Source organism: Salvelinus namaycush, chromosome 16 (genome assembly GCF_016432855.1).
Source record: "Salvelinus namaycush isolate Seneca chromosome 16, SaNama_1.0, whole genome shotgun sequence".
In the NCBI taxonomy this organism is placed as follows: Eukaryota; Metazoa; Chordata; class Actinopteri; order Salmoniformes; family Salmonidae; genus Salvelinus; species Salvelinus namaycush.
This window is the reverse complement of record NC_052322.1, coordinates 11,313,595-11,334,797: the sequence shown is the minus strand read 5'-3', so window position 1 is coordinate 11,334,797 and position 21,203 is coordinate 11,313,595. Positions and strand designations below refer to the sequence as shown.

The following is a 21,203-nucleotide window of genomic DNA, read 5'->3' as shown; positions in this document are numbered from 1 at the left end:
ACGTTTTTTTTAATGATCACTTATCTTTAGATGTGCTGCCACAGCTACTGTAACTGTACTACAAATGCTACTGGACTAAATCCAAACATGGTACGGCAACTAGAGAGAAACTCGGTTACTTCTCATAGACACGAGCAGGGAGTACAACAGGCCAGGCCCCACTGACTTATTTGACCCACCAACCTTCCCCTCTAAACACCAAGGTCTTCATTAGCACAACCTCACTGACTTGCAGTCATTTGACGTGACACTGTTTCCGCTTTTGAACACACACAACCTCCTGGCCCTTGTTAGAGGGGAGTGAAGCACATGGCACAGGACTTTCTGCCTAGGCTATCTGGTTCTTATGAGCTCCTCTTAAACCTCTTCATCACACCAGTCACCAGACAGGCATACTGTAAATATCTCACAATACCTTGGCTTCAACAGCAGAATGATTGGCTGGAGGGTACAGCATAACAAATAGAGCAATCTGAAAATTATTGGAAAAACACCATTTACTGTAAACCATCTGCCAACATGAAGCAACACAATTCACATTTTGAGTCAATGGCATTAGTAGTGTGCTGCAGTACAATGTGGTTCCCTTCATTAAAAAGTCACTGTGTGAGCCACTTTCCCGGATTTAGATTATGCCAGCTCCTGGACTAATACACATGTTCAATGGTAAATCTGTCAGACAAATTGGACCTTAATGATGTGAAGATGCTTTTAATGATACAGTTTACTCTTCATAAGTCAGCACCTCTACACAGGGCCGGATCCAGGCATAAGCGACATAAGTGGTCTCTTAGGGCCCCCGACCAAATAATAATAATAGAAAATGTGGAATCTTTTTGTGTCTGTAAAATGATTTATGCGCGATATGGCGGTGGAAACCTGTTTATAAGCTTGGAGTCATGCAGTGATATGTTGCGTGGTCGTCCCACTACAACTCGGGAAAGCATGCAGTTCATTTTGTTTGTCATTCTCACTCAGGCTATCATAACATGGCGTAAGTCAATACAAAACGTGTAGAATTGCAGGAATTTGGCTATCAAACAGCAAAAAATTCTCTCCAACCCATGGCAAAATGTGTAGAATTGAAGAAAATTTTACGATTTTAAAGCAAGTTCTCTACGCCCCATGGCAACATTTTTTTAAGTGCAGGAAGTAACTTTAATTTCTCTCCACCGTCAAGAGGGGGGCCTCTAAAATGTTTTGTTGCGAGGTGGGGGGCCCCCAAAAGTCCTGTTTCACTGCATGTACAAGTGGGTAACCTGTATGATTGTAAGGTGTGAAATGGAAATGTATTTTCTGCATATACTGAGACACCCTCGGAGAGTGGGGTCACGGCCAGGGATCAGCCATTATTGACGGCAACCCTGGAGCAATTAGGGTTAAGTGTCTTGCTCAAGTGCAGATCGACAGATTTTTCACCTTGACGGCTTGGGGATTTTAACAAGCAAACTTTCGGTTACTGGCCCAACGCTCTAACCACTAGGCTACCTGCAGCTCCATGTAGGGTAGGCTTAACTCCAGTTTGAGCTTGCTGTAGTGCAGTTGATGGAGGGCACAACAGAGGTACTCTCAAAGCCCTAAACTGGCAGCAAATTTCTATAATGATCACTTTAAATACAAAACCACAAATTACATTGACATTTGGACTATTTTATTGCATCACACCTATCAAACAGTTAGAGAAAGCTAATGGTAGGCTTACTTACAAATCATTCAAGTATTTACAAGGAAATCCAAATAATGTTTGAATTTAGCAAGGAAAACAAACAATGATTGCTTTTGCTATGTCCATGGCAAGAGATGACAAAAATGTACTTTAAATCGCCAACATAACTTGCTCTACATTACTAACGAACAGATATTCCCTTATTATAGCTTGACATCTAAAAATGTATGTAAAAACTGACATGTCAAAAAGCAGTAGTCCCAGAATGTAATGCGAGTCGTAATTTTGATACTCAGATTTTTTGTAAAGTACACCCATACCCAACCCACAAACACACAGTAACAAAAATCAAAAGGGTCAAAAGTCAAAACATGACCAGTATAGGCCTACATAAAGCTTCTACTGCATTTAAAAAAAAAAAAAAAAAAAGAACAGTGTAATTCATTCATTGTGGACCATGTCATCAGTACCAAAGAAGAATATGACAGGCGTTTGCATGAAATCGGATCTCACTTTCAAACAATGGATTTCATTGTAATTCCATTGATTATTTGGTCTTCGTAAATAGATAACGAACCAGCAGCCAACCAGACAGGAAAATAAATAAATAAATAAATACAATTTTAAAACCTAAAAATATTTTAACCCTCAAGCTACCAAAATATTTTCATACGTCGATTACCATCTGGGTTCATTGTTACCCCAAGAAGAAACTATATTTGAAAAAGCAACAGTCATAGCAAAATATCAACATATTTCTTATTAAAACTTTAGACATGTAATTAATGTAATCTGGAAAAAAAGAGACCAAAACAGACTTATTTTAGCTAAATTAGAGTTAATTTGCATATTCTGTAAAAACGAAAATATAAATGTTTCTATGGCAGGAGGCTATGGCAGGATGCTTCAAAAAGCATGCCCAAAGACACCTCAAAACAAATGGTATAGCATCCAAAATATCACAAGTTGCTTGCACCCTTAGAATATAGGAATTTATGTAACATTTACCGTAGAGAATACACAGCACTGTGTGTTCATTTTAGAGGGTAGTGGGTTTCCGTATTACAGTTTTACCAAGTATTAATACGACCGACAGACTGTTCTGAGCTGTTTTGACTGCAAATTGGCATATATCTAAAGGTAAATTTAGATTTTGTACACAGTCATACCTAGTTATAGCCATCCAGGACCTCTATACCAGGCGGTTTCAGAGGAAGGCCCAAACAATTGTCAAAGACTCCAGCAACCCAAGCCACAGACTGTTCTCTTTGCTACAGCACGCATGGCAAGCAGTAACAATGCACCAAGTCTGGAACCAAAAGTACCCAGAACATCTTATACCCCCAAGTCATAAGACTGGAATACCTAATTAAAATGGCTACCCGGACTTTCTGCATTTACCCTTTATTTTTTACCAACTCTCTTGCACTGACTATGCACACACACTGACACTGCCCCCCCCCCCCCCACACACTGACACTGCCCCCCCCCCCCACACACTGACACTGCCCCCCCCCCCACACACACACACACTGACCCCCCCCCCCCCCCCCCCCCACACACACACACTGCAGCTACCACTACTCTTTATTTCTACTTAGTTATTCACTGTGTATTTATTCCTCGTGTCTATTTAAAAAAAAATCTTTAACTGCATTGTTGGAAAAGGACCCGTAAGTGAGCATTTCACTGTTAGTCCACACCTGTTGCCTACAAAGCATGTGACAAATAAAATGTGATTGATTTGATTTATAACCATAGGCAAGTCCATAAGCTGCTCCATCTCTGCAGGTGATCGGTCTATTTGGTTAAAATCACTCATACAGGTCCCCCTCCACCCTCTGATGATACCTATAACTTAATATTATGTCTCCAGAGAAACCTGGATTCAAATAAATACTTTTTGGGGGATTTGCCCTAGAATAACAACTTTTCAGAGAATACATACCAATACAGCTCTCTATGTAGATGGAGTGTATCGGAGTTCTCTATTGCAGTTCTATCAAGTATTTATACAACTGGCAAACTTTGTACACCGTTGTCAGATTTTTATATGCACAAAAATAAAGTCATTTTGGTTTTGTAGTACAGTCATACGATACGTGGTAAAGAAAAGTACAATGTTAGGCAAGTAAGTTACATGGGGAGCTGTATCTCTGCAGAGGATCTGTATTGGATCAAAATCACTGATACAGGTCCCCCTCCACCCTATGGATAACTTGTATTTGTCTCTAGAGAAACCTAGATTCAAATAAAAAGTCATTTTTTAAATCAAATTACTATAGACAAAATTAAGTGTTTTTGGCTAGGGTCAAAACGATCCCAAAAGGAATTGAATTTCTGAATAGTCCATGGGTTGTTCCACAAAATTAGTACCTTTTGCGTCCTTTTGACATTTTAAGTCGAATTTTTGCGCCAAAAATGAATTTTAAAAGCCTGTTATATTCAATGAAGTGCCCTTTTAATATAGATCACATGCACAATTCAATAAAGCATATTTTTTATATAAAGACTTGCTAATGTGCCAAAATTCATGTCCCTCTGTGCATCATCTGTGACTTCTATAAAAGTTATCACATGATTGTGTAGCCCTGGTTATTTTGTTGCTTTGACAAAGTAATTTCTGAAAAGTATTTATTTAAATTATTTATTTAGTGATTCATTTTAAGGTTAAAAAAAAAAGTCCCTCATTTTAAGGTGAACGCTGTTATGTGAACTCAATGTTTCAAAAGAAACATTGAACATCTGATAATGAAATTAGTGTAAAAACAGGTGAGATGGTTCTACTCTTTTGGGCCATTTTCTGGTGGGAAACGGAATGGGTCGAGCATAACATGTGAACCCTGTTACCCATTGATAAACAGGCTAGACATTTTTTCATATTTAAAAAAAATGTTGAAGCTTGCACTCAAATTGCCCCTCCCTGTTGCACACAACAAGCTTCCATTCCCCCTGTCACAAGGAGATTTATGGCTGATTTAAGGTTAAATCGTCAACCAGGTCACTTTATTTGGCACTTAATAGGCACTTACTATAGTAATTTTTGATTTAAGTTGAACATGTGCTTTTTATGATAGAATGTTAAAATGAGGTGAAAACAAAAAATCCAACCAAAATGACACATCCAAAAAGGCATCGAATTGGTGGAATGACCCCCATATTGATACAGAAACACAAAAACCACAGATTTAGATTCGTTAAGAACAAGTCATTAGAAATTTGAAGATTTTAATAAACCACCTTTGGGCTATGATAAATATACCTATGGGGTCAAAATGACTCGTCAGTAGCTTGAGGGTTAAAATGTTGTATTAGTGAAAATCAAACAATAGGGCTACCGTTTAATTTCAGTCATAAAAAAGGTCAGTGATGAGGCCTTGGGCTAAAGGATTCATTGTTGAGACTAAAAACATGTCATGCTGCAAGTTTTATGAGATAAACAATATATATTGCCAATCTCAAACTCCTTTCGCTCAACCTTTACAACTATACTAATCTCGGATACCCAGAACTAAAATCTTACGTAATTGCGTCAGATACTCTTTCAAGTTCTGGGGGGGATATGTATGAGAAAAGATACTAGAATGAGGAGCGGAAGCAGAACGTTAGCTCCACCCCCCTTTCTTTGCAAGTTTCTTAAGTCAGAGGGACAAATGTCATCTCCCCACCCTTCTGAAATTCAAAAGACACACACCCTGCTAAATCGTGATTTGTTCAAATAATCCATGTCGGAAAAACCTGCAAACATGTGTTGCTTGTTAGTCATTGCATCCCACAGTGTTGACAGAAAATGTCATATTGGTCACATAACCAGCCATTTTCTAAAACAAACTGTTCGATCACATTCAGTTCTGTGAATTGTTGTGTTTGGTTACTAGCTCCGGCTGCTCACAAAATACACCTTTTTGAGAGCACCTTCTAGTCTGCCATTGAAAGATAATGTGTAGTGAAGTCTCGCACACTGCTAAGAGAAGGAACATTCTGCAGATTGAACATTAACTAGCTGAGATTTCTCTGGAGGTTTAAGCTAGAGATGTCTATCATTATCTCAGCATTAGGACAGAAAATATCAGCTTGGCTACTGCAATTATAGGGAACCGTAGAATTACCATCAGAAATGCACAAAAATTACTTGTACATCATACACAATTTTGGAAAGGAACATTCAAATCATAGAGAATGTCAAAGCTGGGTGACCATAAAAGTCAGCACATGGAGTACCTAACATTTTCACAATGTATTGAAAGCAGTCTGTTCTTTAGTGTCCAACTACATGAAGCAGAAAAACTTTGTGGATCGACAAAAACATTGATGGGGAGTGAAAATGATGAGTGAAGACAATACTACCGCACACATTTTCTGCAAAGGAGTTATACCAGAAAAGTAAGACTTTGAAAATGTGATTCAGGGAAACAGAAGGCATTAGCAAGTCAATGACAATAGCATCAATGCAATAAGTGCTATTCAATTAATTTTAGTGCTGTAAGCTTTATCCATCCATTTCATCCCAGTAAGACGTTGTTTGTGTTGCAGTAACTCTGCAGCAGTCCAGAGAGTTCAACAGGGCTTTGCTCATTTACTCAGGATAATGTCTATGTATGTACACACTGAGTAGCAGTGGGTAAATGTAGTCAGGTTGCTATGGAAATCTCCTGTGCAGCTTGTCAGGAGAATCTACGCACAGTAACTCTACACAGATATGGCAAAAAGAGAAGGGCACCACTGAGTGCCCCTCAACCTTCTTTACTTCCTTCAGTCTGCCAAAAAGAGAGGGAAATTACACCCTGTATGCACAAGGTCTTTTTCCTTTTCACACATTCTTTTCCTTTCGGACTACTCCTCTCAGCAGGTGTCTTTTCCTCAGGGTCTCGGCCTGTCCCGTCTCAGGGCCACTCTGTTATCATAGGTCAGTGACTTTATTTTCCACGGCAGCCGCAATCTGCTGGAGCCTGTAGCCCAGCTGCATCTTCTGAGCTGTAGGGTCCTCCTCTAGAGCAGTGATGATCTGGGAGGAGACAATACCAATAACAGGTTAAGTTTATCAACTAGCTTAACATCAAATAGAAATTACAAGTATAGGCCTCAAAAACCAATGGATAGAAATGTTGGACTCACCTGATCATAGTACTTGTTGATGTACTTGTACAGCTCATGCAGGGCTACAAGGTAGTTCACCTCACCAGCATAATTCTGTAAAAAAAGGTGGAAATACTAAAACTTTGGTTCATAACTTCTAAGTGCTCTATGCAAAAACAACCAAAGATTAAACGGAAAAGGCCTACAGCAGAAAATGTCAAAACATGCACCACAGTGTTTAATTTTTTTTTTAATGTAACACACTCGAGACAGTTCTGCAAGAGCAGAATTCATTTCCTGGTCACTGGCAGAAATGGTCTGCCTGATGTCAGCATAGTATCTGAAAAGAGAGAAAGAAATAGAGATGGAATGGAAATCTGAGATTTGTGCACCCTTCATAAAATCCATAAGCTATACACTCATACACCACTCATCCATAAAGCGAAGCCGGTTCAGAAGTGAAACCCAGGTATATGCATCAGCTAAGATTGTCAAGTTGATGTTTATTGGGATTAATCTTGTCCTGGAGGCAGATCTGAGCGATTTCCGCTAGATGGAGCCAGTTATTGTAATAATTAATGAAAACAAAAATGTGCTTAATTTAAAGGTTAGGCATTAGGGTTAGCAGTGGGGTTAGGTTTAAAATCGGATTTTATGACTTTGTGGCTGTGTCAGCTAATGACCACTGCAGAGTTGCCTCCAGAACAAGATTCATGACGAAAAATGCTAACCTGTCTGAGATTGGTGCAGATCAGATGCTAACACTTAATATGGCGGTCTATTTAAACTGACCAGGTTCTGCTCACACATCCTCTGCCACTTTCTGCTACTGCTAGTATGTGTTTGCTTGTTCTTGCTAACCACCACCACCCCAGCCTCCACCTGTTTGGTTCCATTTTCCTTCCTGCAGGGGGCGATGTATAGAATACTGTGTTCACTGCCTGTAGTTATTTTATTATACAGTAAGTCCATAAATATTTTGACATTGACCAAGTTATCATTTTGGCTCTGTACACCACCACAATGGACTTGAAGGGAAACAACGAGCTGAAAGTGCAGACTTTCAGCTTTAATATGAGGGTATTTATTTCCAAAATCGGGTGAACAGTGTAGGAATTACAGTACTTTTTAATGTGGTCCCCCCAATTTTAGGGGCTCAAAACTAATTGGACAAACTAACAATCATAAATTACATTGTGAGTTTTAATACTTGGTTGTAAATCTTTCAGTCAATGACTGAAATAGACATCACCAGATGCTGGGTTTCTTCCCTGGTGATGCTCTGCCAGGCCTTTACTGCAGCGGCCTTCAGTTCCTGCTTGTTCTTGGGGCGTTTTGCCTTCAGCCAGTGAAATGCATGTTCAATTGGATTCTGGTCACGTGATTTACTTGGCCATTGCAGAACATTCCACTTCTTGGACTATATAAAAGTATTGGGTTGCTTTCGCAGTATGGTTCGGGTCATTGTCCATCTGCACTGTGAAGCGCCGTCCAATGAGTTTTGAAGCATTTGGCTGAATCTGAGCAGATAATATAGCCCCAAACACTTCATTAATCCTGCTGCTTTTGTCAGCAGTCACATCATCAATAAATACAAGGGAAGCAGTTCCATTGGCAGCCATGCATTCCCACGCCATAACACTACCTCCACCATGCTTTACAGATGAGGTGGTACGTTTCGGATCATGAGCATTTCCTTCGTTTCTCCATACTCTTCTCATCATTCTGGTACAAGTTGATCTTTGTCTCATCTGTCCATAGGATGTTGTTCCAGAACTGTACAGGCTTTTTTAGATGTTGTTTGGCACACTCTAATCTGGTCTTCCTGTTTTTGAGGCTTACCAATGGTTTACATCTTGTGGTAAACCGACAGTATTTACTCTGGTGAAGTCTTCTCTTGAATGTTGACTTTGACACAGATACGTTTACCTCCTGGAGGGTGTTCTTGATCTGGCCAACTGTTGTGAATGGGTTTTTCTTCACCAGGGAACGAATTCTTCTGTCATCCGCCACAGTTGTTTTCCGTGGTCTTCCAGGCCTTTTGGTGTTTCTGAGCTCACCAGTGGGTTCTTTCTTTTTAAGAATGTACCAAATAGTTGATTTGGCCACACCTAATGTTTTTGCTCTCTGATGGGTTTGTTTTGATTCTTCAGCTTAATGATGGCTTGCTTCACTGGCAGTGACAGCTCTTTGGACTTCATATTGAGGGTTAACAGCAACAGATTCCAAATGTAAATGCCACACTTGAAAATCAACTCTAGACCTTTTATCTGCTTACTTGTAAATTAACTAATGAGGGAATAACACACACCTGGCCATGGAATAGCCGATCAACCAATTGTCCAATTACTTTTGGTCCCTTAAAAACGGGGGGACCATATATAAAAAGTTCTGTAATTCCTACACCGTTCACCCAATTTGGATGTAAATACCCTCAAATTAAAGCTCAACGTCTGCACTTCCAGCTCATATTCATTATTTAATTTCAACTCCGATATGCTGTGGTAGACAGCGAAAATAATAATAACTTGGTCAATGTCTAAATATTTATGGACCCGACTGTATATTGAAGCTTTGCTCTGGAATAGAGCTACCCTGAAGGAGCAGAGCCAATCCCCAATACCTAATGTATTGTTAGTCTTTTCTAATAAATGGTTAAACGAATCCATTGCATGCTAATGACTACAGTCGTGGCCAAAAGTTTTGAGAATGACACAATTATTAATTTTCACAAAGTCTGCTGCCTCAGTTTGTATGATAGCAATTTGCATATACTCCGGAATGTTATGAAGAGTGATCAGATGAATTGCAATTAATTGCAAAGTCCCTCTTTGCCCTGCAAATGAACTGAATCCCCCCAAAAACATTTCCACTGCATTTCAGCCCTGCCACAAAAGGACCAGCTGATATCATGTCAGTGATTCTCTCATTAACACAGGTGTGAGTGTTGACGAGGACAAGGCTGGAAATCACTCTGTCATGCTGATTGAGTTCGAATAACAGACTGGAAGCTTCAAAAGGAGGGTAGTGCTTGGAATCATTGTTCTTCCTCTGTCAACCATGGTTACCTGCAAGGAAACACGTGCCATCATCATTGCTTTGCATAAAAAGGGCTTCCCAGGCAAGGATATTGCTGCCAGTAAGATTGCACCTAAATCAACCATTTATCGGATCATCAAGAACTTCAAGGATAGCTGTTCAATTGTTGTGAAGGAGGCTTCAGGGCGCCCAAGAAAGTCCAGCAAGCGCCAGGACCGTCTCCTAAAGTTGATTCAGCTGCAGGATCGGGGCACCACCAGTACAGAGCTTGCTCGGGAATGGCAGCAGGCAGGTGTGAGTGCATCTGCACGCACAGTGAGGCAAAGACTTTTGGAGGATGGCCTGGTGTCAAGAAGGGCAGCAAAGAAGCCACTTCTCTCCAGGAAAAACATCAGGGACAGACTGATATTCTGCAAAAGGTACAGAGATTGGACTGCTGAGGACTGGGGTAAAGTCATTTTCTCTGATGAATCCCCTTTCCGATTGTTTGGGGAATCTGGAAAAAAGCTTGTCCGGAGAAGACAAGGTGAGCTCTACCATCAGAGTCCTGTGTCATGCCAACAGTAAAGCATCCTGAGACCATTCATGTGTGGGGTTGCTTCTCAGCCAAGGGAGTGGGCTCACTCACAAGTTTTCCTAAGAACACAGCCATGAATAAAGAATGGTACCAACATATCCTCCGAGAGCAACTTCTTCCAACCATCCAGGAACAGTTTGGTGACAAACAATGCCTTTTCCAGCATGATGGAGCACCTTGCCATAAGGCAAAAGTGATAACTAAGTGGCTCGGGGAACAAAACATTGATATTTTGGGTCCATGGCCAGGAAACTCCCCAGACCTTAATCCCATTGAGAACTTGTGGTCAATCCTCAAGAGGCGGGTAGACAAACAAAAACCCACAAATTCTGACAAACTGCAAGCATTGATTATGCAAGAATGGGCTGCCATCAGTCAGGATGTGGCCCAGAAGAAGTTAATTGACAGCATGCCAGGGCGGATTGCAGAGGCCTTGAAAAAGAAGGGTCAACACGGCAAATATTGACTCTTTGCATCAACTTCATGTAATTGTCAATAAAAGCCTTTGACACTTATGAAATGCTTGTAATTATACTTCAGTATTCCATAGTAACGTCTGACAAAAATATCTAAAAACACTGAAGCAGCAAACTTTGTGGAAATTAATATTTGTGTCATTCTCAAAACCTTTGGCCAAGACTGTACAGTAGAATTCGTATGACTGAGTTTCCTCAACCATAGTGTATAGCTACAGCAATGGTGTGTGCAGCGTGCTGCCAGACAGACTCTCCATAGAAGAAGCCCTGCAGGCTCAGTGTGGCCGCTGCATGGCACTGATACAGTGGCGGTGCCCTCTCTGCTCTGCCAATCAGGAGGGCAAGAGCCTGGTGTATTCTCACCTCTCTACCATCTGCTTGTACCGTGGGATATCTCTGGCATACAGCAACTTGTTGATAGGAGAGTCCTAGAGGGGGGAAAACATTTACATGTTATACTCAAAACACAGTATGGTTACACGAATGTTGAGAACTTGCATGCTCTCATTCTCCATCTAGTATTCTTTCTTTCAAAACCCCTGGCATCTCTACTCTCCCTTAATTTCTGCTAGACCTTCCGTACCCCCTTAGCATCATCTGTAATGTCTCCTCTCCCTGTGTTTGGCTCACCCTGCCCAGCTTGTGCTCTGCGATGGTACATGAGTCCATGAAGGTCTGGGCTATGACAGACAGCACAGCATCCACATGGTCTGATGCCTGAACATCAAAGATGAACTGGGGGTTCTTCAAGATGTTGATCCAGAACCTCAGCGGTAAACTGGTGGGAAAACAAATCAACAAACAAGTCGCACCATATAAAATGCAGAAATAACTTAAGTCTATTCAATGACAAAGCCCTGGGCCCAGATTCCCAAAACACTACACAAAAAATGTACAACAATTTTCTTTATTTTTTAAATGGCTATATTGGATTTATTTATTTTTAATTTCTTTCATTTTTCGTTGTTGTACTTTTTACCCCTTTTTCTCCCCAATTTAGTGATATCCAAATTGGTAGTTACAGTCTTGTCCCATCGCTGCAACTCCAGTACGAATTCGGGAGAGGCGAAGGTCGAGAGCCATGCGTCCTCCGAAACATGACCCTGCAAAGCCGCACTGCTTCTTGACACTGCTAGGTTAACCCGGAAGCCAACCGCACCAATGTGTCGGAGGAAACAACGTACAACTGGCGACCGAAGTCAGCATGCATACACCCGGCCCGCCAATAGGAGTCGCTAGGGCGCGATGAGAAAGGACATCCCGGCTGGCCAAACCCTCCCCTAACCCGGATGATGCTGGGCCAATTGGGTCTGTAGTGACGCCTCTAGCACTGCAATGCCATGACTCAGACCGCTGCGCCAACTCGGGTGGCCCCAATGTAGCCATTTTTATTTCAATATCAAATCATTTCTGGGTAACTATTAAGTACCTTACTGTGATTTTTCAAGCAAGAACTTAGCTAGGACTGTCTGGGAATGGTCTGAGTGGAGAGGGGGAAAACTGAAAACTAGCTGTTATTGGCAGAGAGGTTTGGAACTCTTTCTTATTGGTCTATTATTGGTCTATTAGCCAATTTACCATATACTAAAAGGGCATTATCATAATTTGCACAATTTTACAGTATTATTCCAACCTCAGTGTTGACTGCACTGGGCCTTTGAGAAAAAATAAGTTCACAAGATAGTTCGTAAGTACAATTCCTCAACAATTGACCCTTCGCTAAGCTCCGTTGGTTACTGTTTCAACCTCAGACAACATTTTCCCGGGAAGCCCAATTCCCCATTCAACCACTGGCGAAATCTGCACACAAATGATCTCAAACTGCATTTCTAATACACAATGAAATTAAACAGACTACCCCATGCTAATCAGGAAACTGTTTAGTATGTTGTGGTAGACTCATTACAATTGCTTCACGGGGTCTGGCAAAAGTATGTTTGTAGTGTAGTTAGCCACTGACTGTCTCTGAATTCACTGTCAGCATGCAGTCAACGCTATAACCACGTTTGGAGTTAACTTCAGTGGTTGCTCAATTAAAAGTTTTGAGCTTATGCCGCGACAATTTGTGGTAGATGGTGGCAGATTGTGGTAAATTGCGTCATTCTGTCATTGCACCACTCTATCACAAGGGGAGTTACAACGCTGATCTATCGGTAGTCTGAACTGTAGAACAAATTGACTATATTTTGGTAAATTAATGGAGGTGTGAATGTTTCAGTCCAAGAGTCTCTCTGTAAGGCACTAGAGTCCTGCATCAGGCAAAAAAAAAATAATTGCTGGCGGGTGGTCCCAGAGTTGAGATAACTTGAGTAAATACAATGGTGCAATTACACTCGACATGTGGACTGACGATTTTCAAAAAATAGGTACTGTGGGCTTTTGGTTTCTCTCCCTCTAAAAAGAGACAGAAGAAATTTCTAAATAACAAACTGACTTTATTTACCACAGTGTGAAAGAGTGATAGGCCCTCTATATAAACTGAGTTTCTGAAACGGAGTCCTTCTTTGCTGATGTGAAGAATAAACTGAATGAAAGAGAGTCCAGCGAGGATAGGGAGGGGAAAAACGTTGCCGATATTTTCAAGACCTGAGTTACTTTTATCTATGAAATGTACTAGTTTATTTAGGCAAACCCAATCGTGACAGAGCTCTAGAGTTCCTCTGTGAAGTCCTCTGAAGATGGGATAACCTTCCAGAAGGACAACCATCTCTGCAGCACTCCCCCAATCAGGCCTTCATGGTAGAATGGCCAGGTGGAAGCCACTCCTCAGTAAAAGGCACCTAAGGATTCTGACCATGAGAAACAACATTCTCTGGTCTGATGAAACCAAGATTGAACTCTTTGGCCTGAATGCCAAGCGACACGTCTGGAGGAAACCTGGCACCATCCTTACGGTGAAGCATGGTGGTGGCAACATCATGCTGTGGGGGATGTTTTTCAGTGGCAGGGACTGGGAGACTGGTCCGGATCGAGGGAAAGATGAACGGAGCAAAGTACAGAGAGAATCTCAAAGAAAACCTGCTCCAGAACGCTCCGGACCTCAGACTGGGGCGAAGGTTCACCTTCCAACAGGACGACGACCCTAAGCACACAACCAAGACAACGCAGGAGTGGCTTCGGGACAAGTCTCTGAATGTCCTTGAGTGGCCCAGCCAGAGGCCGGACTTAAACCCGATCAATCATCTCTGGATAGACCTGAAAATAGCTGTCCAGCAATGTTCCCCATCCAACCTGACAGAGTTTGAGAGGCTCTGCAGAGAGGAATTGGAGAAACTCCCCAAATACAGGTGTGCCAAGCGTCATACTCAAGACTCGAGGCTGCCAAAGGTGTTTCAACGTACTGAGTAAAGGGTCTGAATACTTAAGTAAATGTGATTTATTTTTATGTTTAATACATTTGCACAAATTTCTAAAAACCTGCTTTTGCTTTGTCATTATGGGGTATTATGTGTAGATTGATGAGGGGGAAAAAAACATCAATTTAATCAATTTTAGAATAAGGCTGTAATGTAACTACTCAGACTCGTTGCAAAAAAACTGAATCTTAGGATTCGAGGAAAATGGGAGCTGACGGGGAAGGAGTTGAGGAAGCAATTATTTTGGAGTCGACTCCCCACCACTACCCCTCCATTCTTCTTACAATACCATATCAGAAGGTTTAAGATGGTACACTACTAGATCATGTGTGATGTGGTTTTTCGCTATGAGCTAAAGTGGTTTAAGAGGGTACACTAGGCCTACGCTTTGTCACTGCAGAGCGAGAAGTCAATGTTGCATTATGTGAGTACCATAAATTACTACATTTTTGGTCACTTTACCATCATGATAATACATTGTAAACAACTACCATGCTTTCATGGTTCACATGCTGCTAGCACAAAAACATGGCCTTTTTTCATTGTACTACCACAGTACATTTTTGTTCCATGGTAGTACAATGAAAAACAATACTTTGGTACCATCATGTTTTTTTGTTCACTACCATGGCAGGAAAATACCATGGTACTGGTGAAAATACCATGTTATTTTCCTGCCATGGAGTTGACCAGAAAACAATGATAGTACCATGGATTTTTTTTTATTGTACTACCATGGTACATTTTGGTAAGGGCCAGACAGTCCTAGCAAAATTCTTGCTTGAGAAATAGTTTTGTTAAAAAGCTATTTTTGCCCATTTCAATGGAAATCGATTACATTAAGGTACTTAATTGTTACCCAGAAATGATTTGATATAAAAAAACGAGCCCAGGTCTGTATTGGTTACTGTAATTACAAAGGACAGGAAACACTTTGGTGTTCAAAAGCAAATGAGCCAGTAGTAGTAGTAGTACTGAGTTACCTGTTAGTCTTCCAGATGTGGATGGTCTCAGGGTCTGTAATGTTGTGCTGCAGAGCCTGCTCATCCAGCAGGTCAAAGAAGTACTTGACAGCCATGGGAACTGGCTGGTTAGTGCTCAGGATCACTGTGAACAAGTCATCCACAAACTTCTGCAGTGTGCCCTGGGAGAGAGAGTAGGAAGATATGGGAATAAATATATGCACAAGTGTAAATATTACACATACTGTGTGTGTGTGTGTGTGTGTGACTGCTTGTTTGTTGCGTTGTGTTGTGCATGTGCGTTCTGGCACCTTCATGGAGAGTAGGCGTGTGAGGTAGATCTCGGGGATGGCCTTGGCCCTCTCTCTCTCCCTCTCTCTCAGACTGCCACGCCTGTGTTTGGGCAGGTCTGGCTCCTCATTGGCTTTCACCAGGTGCCAGAGCTTCACACCTCCCTCGTCCCCATCGTCCAACATGGGCGTCTCTGATAGAGGGACACACACGGTCAGACATCTCTGATATAGTCTAGGTACAGTGTATAAGTTATATCTTTATGTTTATGTTTCAAATGCAGCTCTTGTGCATTGTCCAAATTTGGTAGGAATATTGTATGGATGCTGAACAATATCCTATGACCATGCTGCACCTAAGTGCCATAGATTAGTTGAGACTCAACTCTCTCCAGGAAAGTAGTCATGGTTGTCATTGTGGATGTGTTTGGAGTTCCGGGGTACCAGTGCAACAGTGGCTCCATCCGGAACCTGCAGACCATTTGTAAAATCATTAAATCAAATGAACAAAGTCAACCAAAAAAAATACTTCACAGTCATGTAGTTAGTAATTCTAGTTAAAGGGGATAGGGATGGATGGGATGTGTGGCCTGCCGTTTCTGACCTTGTAGTGCTGCAGGGTGTTGAGGCGTTTCCAGGAGCCCTGCACCACCGACGTCAAGTCCTCGTCTGACAGGATCAGGTGACCTGCCATGCCCGCACGCCACTCTGATCAAGGACACAATACAAAAGATTAGCTACCAAAAAAGTTGATAACTGATGACCAAGGAAGGATTCTGTTGGCTTTGTCAATTCTAGGGTGTTTCAGGTTTATAGTACGCCCATTAACTTGGATAAATGTTCTTTGGCTTCATTTCTACCTGGCATGCCAGAATGGACAAAGATGTCACCTTTTCAGATTGAACAGTGAATGACAGAGAGCTGTAGTGGAGGCTCACCCAGGTGGAGAGAGTCTGTGTGGGGCCTCTGGGAGAAGGACATGCCCTTCCATGCCTGCTCCAGGACCTTCTCCTTCACCTGGGTTATGGTGTCACAGTCCAGCACCTTGGCAGGAGCGGTCTGGGGCACGCCACCGTTGCCTGTCGCTGGCATGAGGACATTCAGCGTCTGGAAGGTTAATGGGAGTTAATTAAATCACGACACAAAAAAACGTGACTACTTCACCATGTTGCACAGCTCCTTTATTCTAGCCCCTGCTTTATAATGATAAACAAAGCCTGAATGTAGATGTGTATTTATGGTAAAGGGACATCAGGCTTTGTGTGTGCTGTGCTCTCACCAAGGTGTTGTACTCTATGTCCTCGCGGAGCAGCCTGTTGTCGTTGAGTGTGTACTTGGCCTTTCCTGTCACGGCGTCCACCGGTCCTTTGTCCACCTGGTGTTTAATGGCTCTAAACAGCATGTAGAAGGACTCCCCTGCAGTGTCCTAATAACACAGCACAGACGGGACATGTTTCTTCAACTGTCTCTTTAGTGAGGAGACACAGAGGGGGGTGAATGGGGAGAGGGCAGGCTGAGCTACTCACCCTCAGGAAGGTGAACAGACAGATGGACATCCAGTTGGTCAGGAGCTTCTCAACCACCGATTCAGTTCTGAAACAGAACATGTTCCACGTGAATGTGTCCGACACGGATAAGTAAACCACAAGAGACTTTAAAAAGACACAGGAAGAAGCCTGCCATTACCCAAGACTGATGAGAACATATACTGATCAGCCCCCCTCACCTTCGGAGCATGAGTTTGGGGTTCTTGGCCACGTACTGCACCACCAGGTCGTTTAGCAGAGTCTTGAGGATGTCAGTGAAGTACTCCAGCTTCCCATGCAGGGCCACGGTGAGCAGGGAGGCCACGTAGGCCCGGTCCCGAGGAGAGAAGGTCCGCTGCACCTCCAGGGTGTGGATGAACTGGGAGAGAGTGGCACAAAGGGGTCAAAACAGTGAAAGTGAAGCATAACGTGCATGCATTATATATTACCGCTGACGTTTTATAGTCTGAATGGTATTGAGAGGTACGGTAGGTCAAGTTCACTTCTTCAGACTTGGTTAAGGTTACCTTGGTGAGGAATAGTTTGCTGTTGAGGAGGTTGGACAGTTGAACTAGTCCCTGCTCCACCGTCTGTCTACGGCACTCCGGCACATCCAAATCTCGCCTCAGTGGCGACTCCCGGTGGCCAGGGAAGAAAATGCGCTCTGCATACGCCTTGTAGTCCAGGAAGGGAATACCAGAACCCACCAGGTCACTTGAACAGTCCATCATCTCAGTCATCAGGTCTACACAGAGGAGGGAGGAAAAAAGACCACATTGAGATCGTGAGAATCTTTTTTTTTTTTTTTTTTTTAGGGGTGGATCAGCTTAATATTGCGGAAAGAATGTTGCTTCCAATGTAATTGTCTGCATCATTTCCAATCCCCCATATTTTTTTGGGTAAATATATATATCCATACACGTATGCATACATATACACATATATACATACACATACCTATATAGACATACATACTTTTTTAAAGAGTATACCTTTATTATTATTCCCCGCAAACCCTACCACCGATCCCCCAATTGGAGTAAACTGATAAACATTTCTGTTTTTACCTTCAATTTATACATCTTATACACATTTTACAGACACAGTCTACTTTATAATAGTTCTCTCTTGTTTGTTCTTAGTCCTTCCTCTATTTCTGTTGTCCATCCAGTTTGATTTCCACTTGTAACTGTGCTATTTCACAAAAGCTCCGCACCTATACACATTTCACAGATCCCGTATGCCCTACATTGTTTATCTTGTTATTAGTCCCACCCTTCAGTTCCACTCAACCCTTCCCATCTATCTTCCAACATCATCCATTTCGGATTTTTATTTGCCATATATTTTTCAACTGTGCTGTGATGCTTCACAAAAGATTTGAATCTTCCTATTCTCATAGCTTCCACGGATTGTAAATTAAAAATAAACATTTTTGCTAAAATAATTATTATATTATTGATTGATTGACTATGGCTTTTCAAATCCCCCAGTATTGCTATCTGTAGCGTTAGTTCTACGCAAATGTTGCAATTCTTCAACCATTCCTGGACCTGTGACCAAAAACGAGCTACATACGGACAATACCAAAATAAATGATCTAATGACTCTGCCTCCTCACAGCAGAATCTGCAGAGCTGGGAAGATTGTATCCCCCATATATATAACATTCTATTAGTTGCAAGAATTTTGTACAATAATTTAAATTGAAAAATTCGAAGTTTTGAATCCGGCGTTGTTTTGCGTATCAATTCATAAACCATGTGCCATGGAATGGGTACATCGAAAATCTCTTCCCAACTATTTTGCAATTTATATGGCACAGCTGTCAGTTTTTTGGTCCTTAAATTAAATTGGTATATGTTTTTATTTATCACACTTTTCTTTAACCATTTATGTTCTTTAATACAGGGCCGACATACAAGTTCCTTACTTTTTTCCCCTTCTACTTGCCTCTTCCATTTTTGTGGTAATGCTGCAATTAATTGGTTGTAATTTTGGGTAGAGCAGACATTTCCATATGTCTGTGTTAGCTGCATGTGTGACATTACTCCACCAGTCCTATTTATGATATCATTCACAAAAATTATACCTTTTTTAAACATTTCTTCGATAAATACAGTTTTTTTATCAATTACTATATTTGAATTTAACCACAATATTTGTTGTACTATTTGTTCCGTCCTTTCAGGTGGATTAAACTGAAATTGCAACCAACTTTCTAAGGCTTGTTTAAAAAATAAAGATATTTTGGAGATTATTTCCTTTTCAAACAACCGAAAGTGAGCAGGTGTAATCTGAATAAAGGGAAAAAGGCCCTTCTTGAACATAGGATGAGACATTCGTACCAATCTACTAGAGAACCAGTTTGGATTTAAGTATAACTTTTGTATGACTGATGCCTTTAGTGAGAGGTCTAATGCTTTAATATTTAATAATTTCTGCCCTCCGAATTCATATTCGTTATATAAATAGGCCCTTTTAATTTTATCTGGCTTGCCGTTCCAAATAAAATTGAATATTTTTTGTTCATATAATTTAAAAAGCAGGTCACTAGGTGTAGGCAAAACCATAAGCAAATAGGTAAACTGTGATATGATTAAAGAGTTAATCAGGGTGATTTTCCCACAAATAGACAGGTATTTTCCTTTCCATGGTAGCAAGATCTTATCTATTTTTGCTAACTTTCTATAAAAATGTATTGGAGTGAGATCATTTCTTTCTTTTGGGATTTGTATACCGAGTATGTCCACATCTCCGTCAGACCATTTAATTGGTAAACTACATGGCAATGTAAAATGTGTATTTTTTAGTGATCCAATACGTAATATGGTACATTTATCATAATTTGGTTTTAATCCAGAGAGGATAGCAAATGTATCTAGATCCTCTAAGAGGCCGTGGAGAGACTCTAGTTGTGGTTTTAAAAGAAAACATGAATCATCAGCGTACAATGACACCTTAGTTTTTAGGCCCTGGATTTCTAATCCCTTAATATTAATGTTTGATCTAATTTTAACAGCTAACATTTCGATGGCAATAATAAATAGATATGCCGATAGTGGACAACCTTGTTTTACTCCTCTAGATAGTTTAAAACTTTCTGAGATGTAGCCATTATTTACTATTTTACACCTAGGGTTACTATACATAATTTTAACCCATTTTATAAGAGATTCCCCAAAATTGAAATATTCTAGGCATTTATATATAAACTCCAGTCGTACTTTATCAAAAGCCTTTTCAAAATCAGCTATGAAAACCAGGCCTGGTGTCCCGGATATTTCATAGTGTTCTATTGTTTCCAGTACTTGCCTTATATTATCTCCAATGTATCGTCCATGTAAAAAACCTGTCTGATTAGGATGAATAATATGACAAAACTTTTTTTATTCTATGCGCCAAGCATTTTGCTAGGATTTTTGCATCACAACACTGAAGTGTAAGAGGTCTCCAATTTTTTAAATGGACTGGATCTTTATATATACCACTTGGGTCCTGTTTCAGTAATAATGATATCACACCTTCTTGTTGCGTGTCTGATAATCTATCATTTATATAGGAGTGGTTAAAACAAGCTAATAATGGTCCTTTGAGTATATCAAAAAAAAAATTGTATACTTCCACTGGTATGCCATCCAGTCCTGGAGTTTTCCCATCCTTAAAGGCCCCAATTGCCTCAAGTAGTTCCTCCTCTGTAATTAGGCCTTTACATGAGTCTTTCTGTACAGATGTTAATTTTACATTATTATTAGGGAAAAAATCCATACAATTAGTTTCAGTTAGTGGAGATGGAGGAGCCTGAAACGAAAACATATTCTTAAAGTACTTTACTTCCTCTTTCAAAATATCATTTGGTGAATCATGCGTGACTCCATCATTTGTAACAAGTTTTAATACGTTTTTTTTGGTAGCATTTCTATATTGAAGATTGAAAAAGAATTTGGTGCATTTTTCCCCATATTCCATCCAGTTCGCTTTATTTTTATAATATATTACACTGGATCTTTCTTGAATAAGTTCCTCCATTTCTTTTTGTTTTTCCTCTAACTTATTCTGTGCCTCTATGGTACCGTTTTTATTGTTATCTAACTGTACTGTTAGTCCTTCAATTTCCTTTGTTAATATGGACTCTTTTGATCTAAATTGCTTTTGTTTTATAGATGAGTACTGAATTGCATGGCCTCTAAAGGCACACTTAAAAGTGTCCCATACAATATGGGGATCTGCTGTAC

General features: G+C 40.7%; 1 protein-coding gene across 1 annotated transcript in view; it reads right to left on the bottom strand.

Moving 5' to 3' along the window:
* Positions 1 to 6,188: 6,188 nt before the first annotated feature.
* The window catches only part of LOC120060925 (plexin-B1-like), a 61,585-nt gene continuing 46,570 nt past the window's right edge, over positions 6,189 to 21,203 (bottom strand). Inside the window, exons 24-37 of the mRNA XM_039010361.1 lie at positions 17,496 to 17,713; positions 17,169 to 17,347; positions 16,969 to 17,035; positions 16,722 to 16,868; positions 16,381 to 16,549; positions 16,047 to 16,150; positions 15,829 to 15,913; positions 15,464 to 15,636; positions 15,174 to 15,334; positions 11,465 to 11,612; positions 11,198 to 11,262; positions 7,007 to 7,082; positions 6,782 to 6,856; positions 6,189 to 6,671 (exon numbers count right to left, since the gene is read on the bottom strand). Coding sequence (XP_038866289.1) covers positions 6,567 to 6,671; positions 6,782 to 6,856; positions 7,007 to 7,082; positions 11,198 to 11,262; positions 11,465 to 11,612; positions 15,174 to 15,334; positions 15,464 to 15,636; positions 15,829 to 15,913; positions 16,047 to 16,150; positions 16,381 to 16,549; positions 16,722 to 16,868; positions 16,969 to 17,035; positions 17,169 to 17,347; positions 17,496 to 17,713 — 1,772 coding nt within the window. The 3' untranslated portion in view covers positions 6,189 to 6,566. The remainder of the gene's footprint in view (positions 6,672 to 6,781; positions 6,857 to 7,006; positions 7,083 to 11,197; positions 11,263 to 11,464; positions 11,613 to 15,173; positions 15,335 to 15,463; positions 15,637 to 15,828; positions 15,914 to 16,046; positions 16,151 to 16,380; positions 16,550 to 16,721; positions 16,869 to 16,968; positions 17,036 to 17,168; positions 17,348 to 17,495; positions 17,714 to 21,203) is intronic.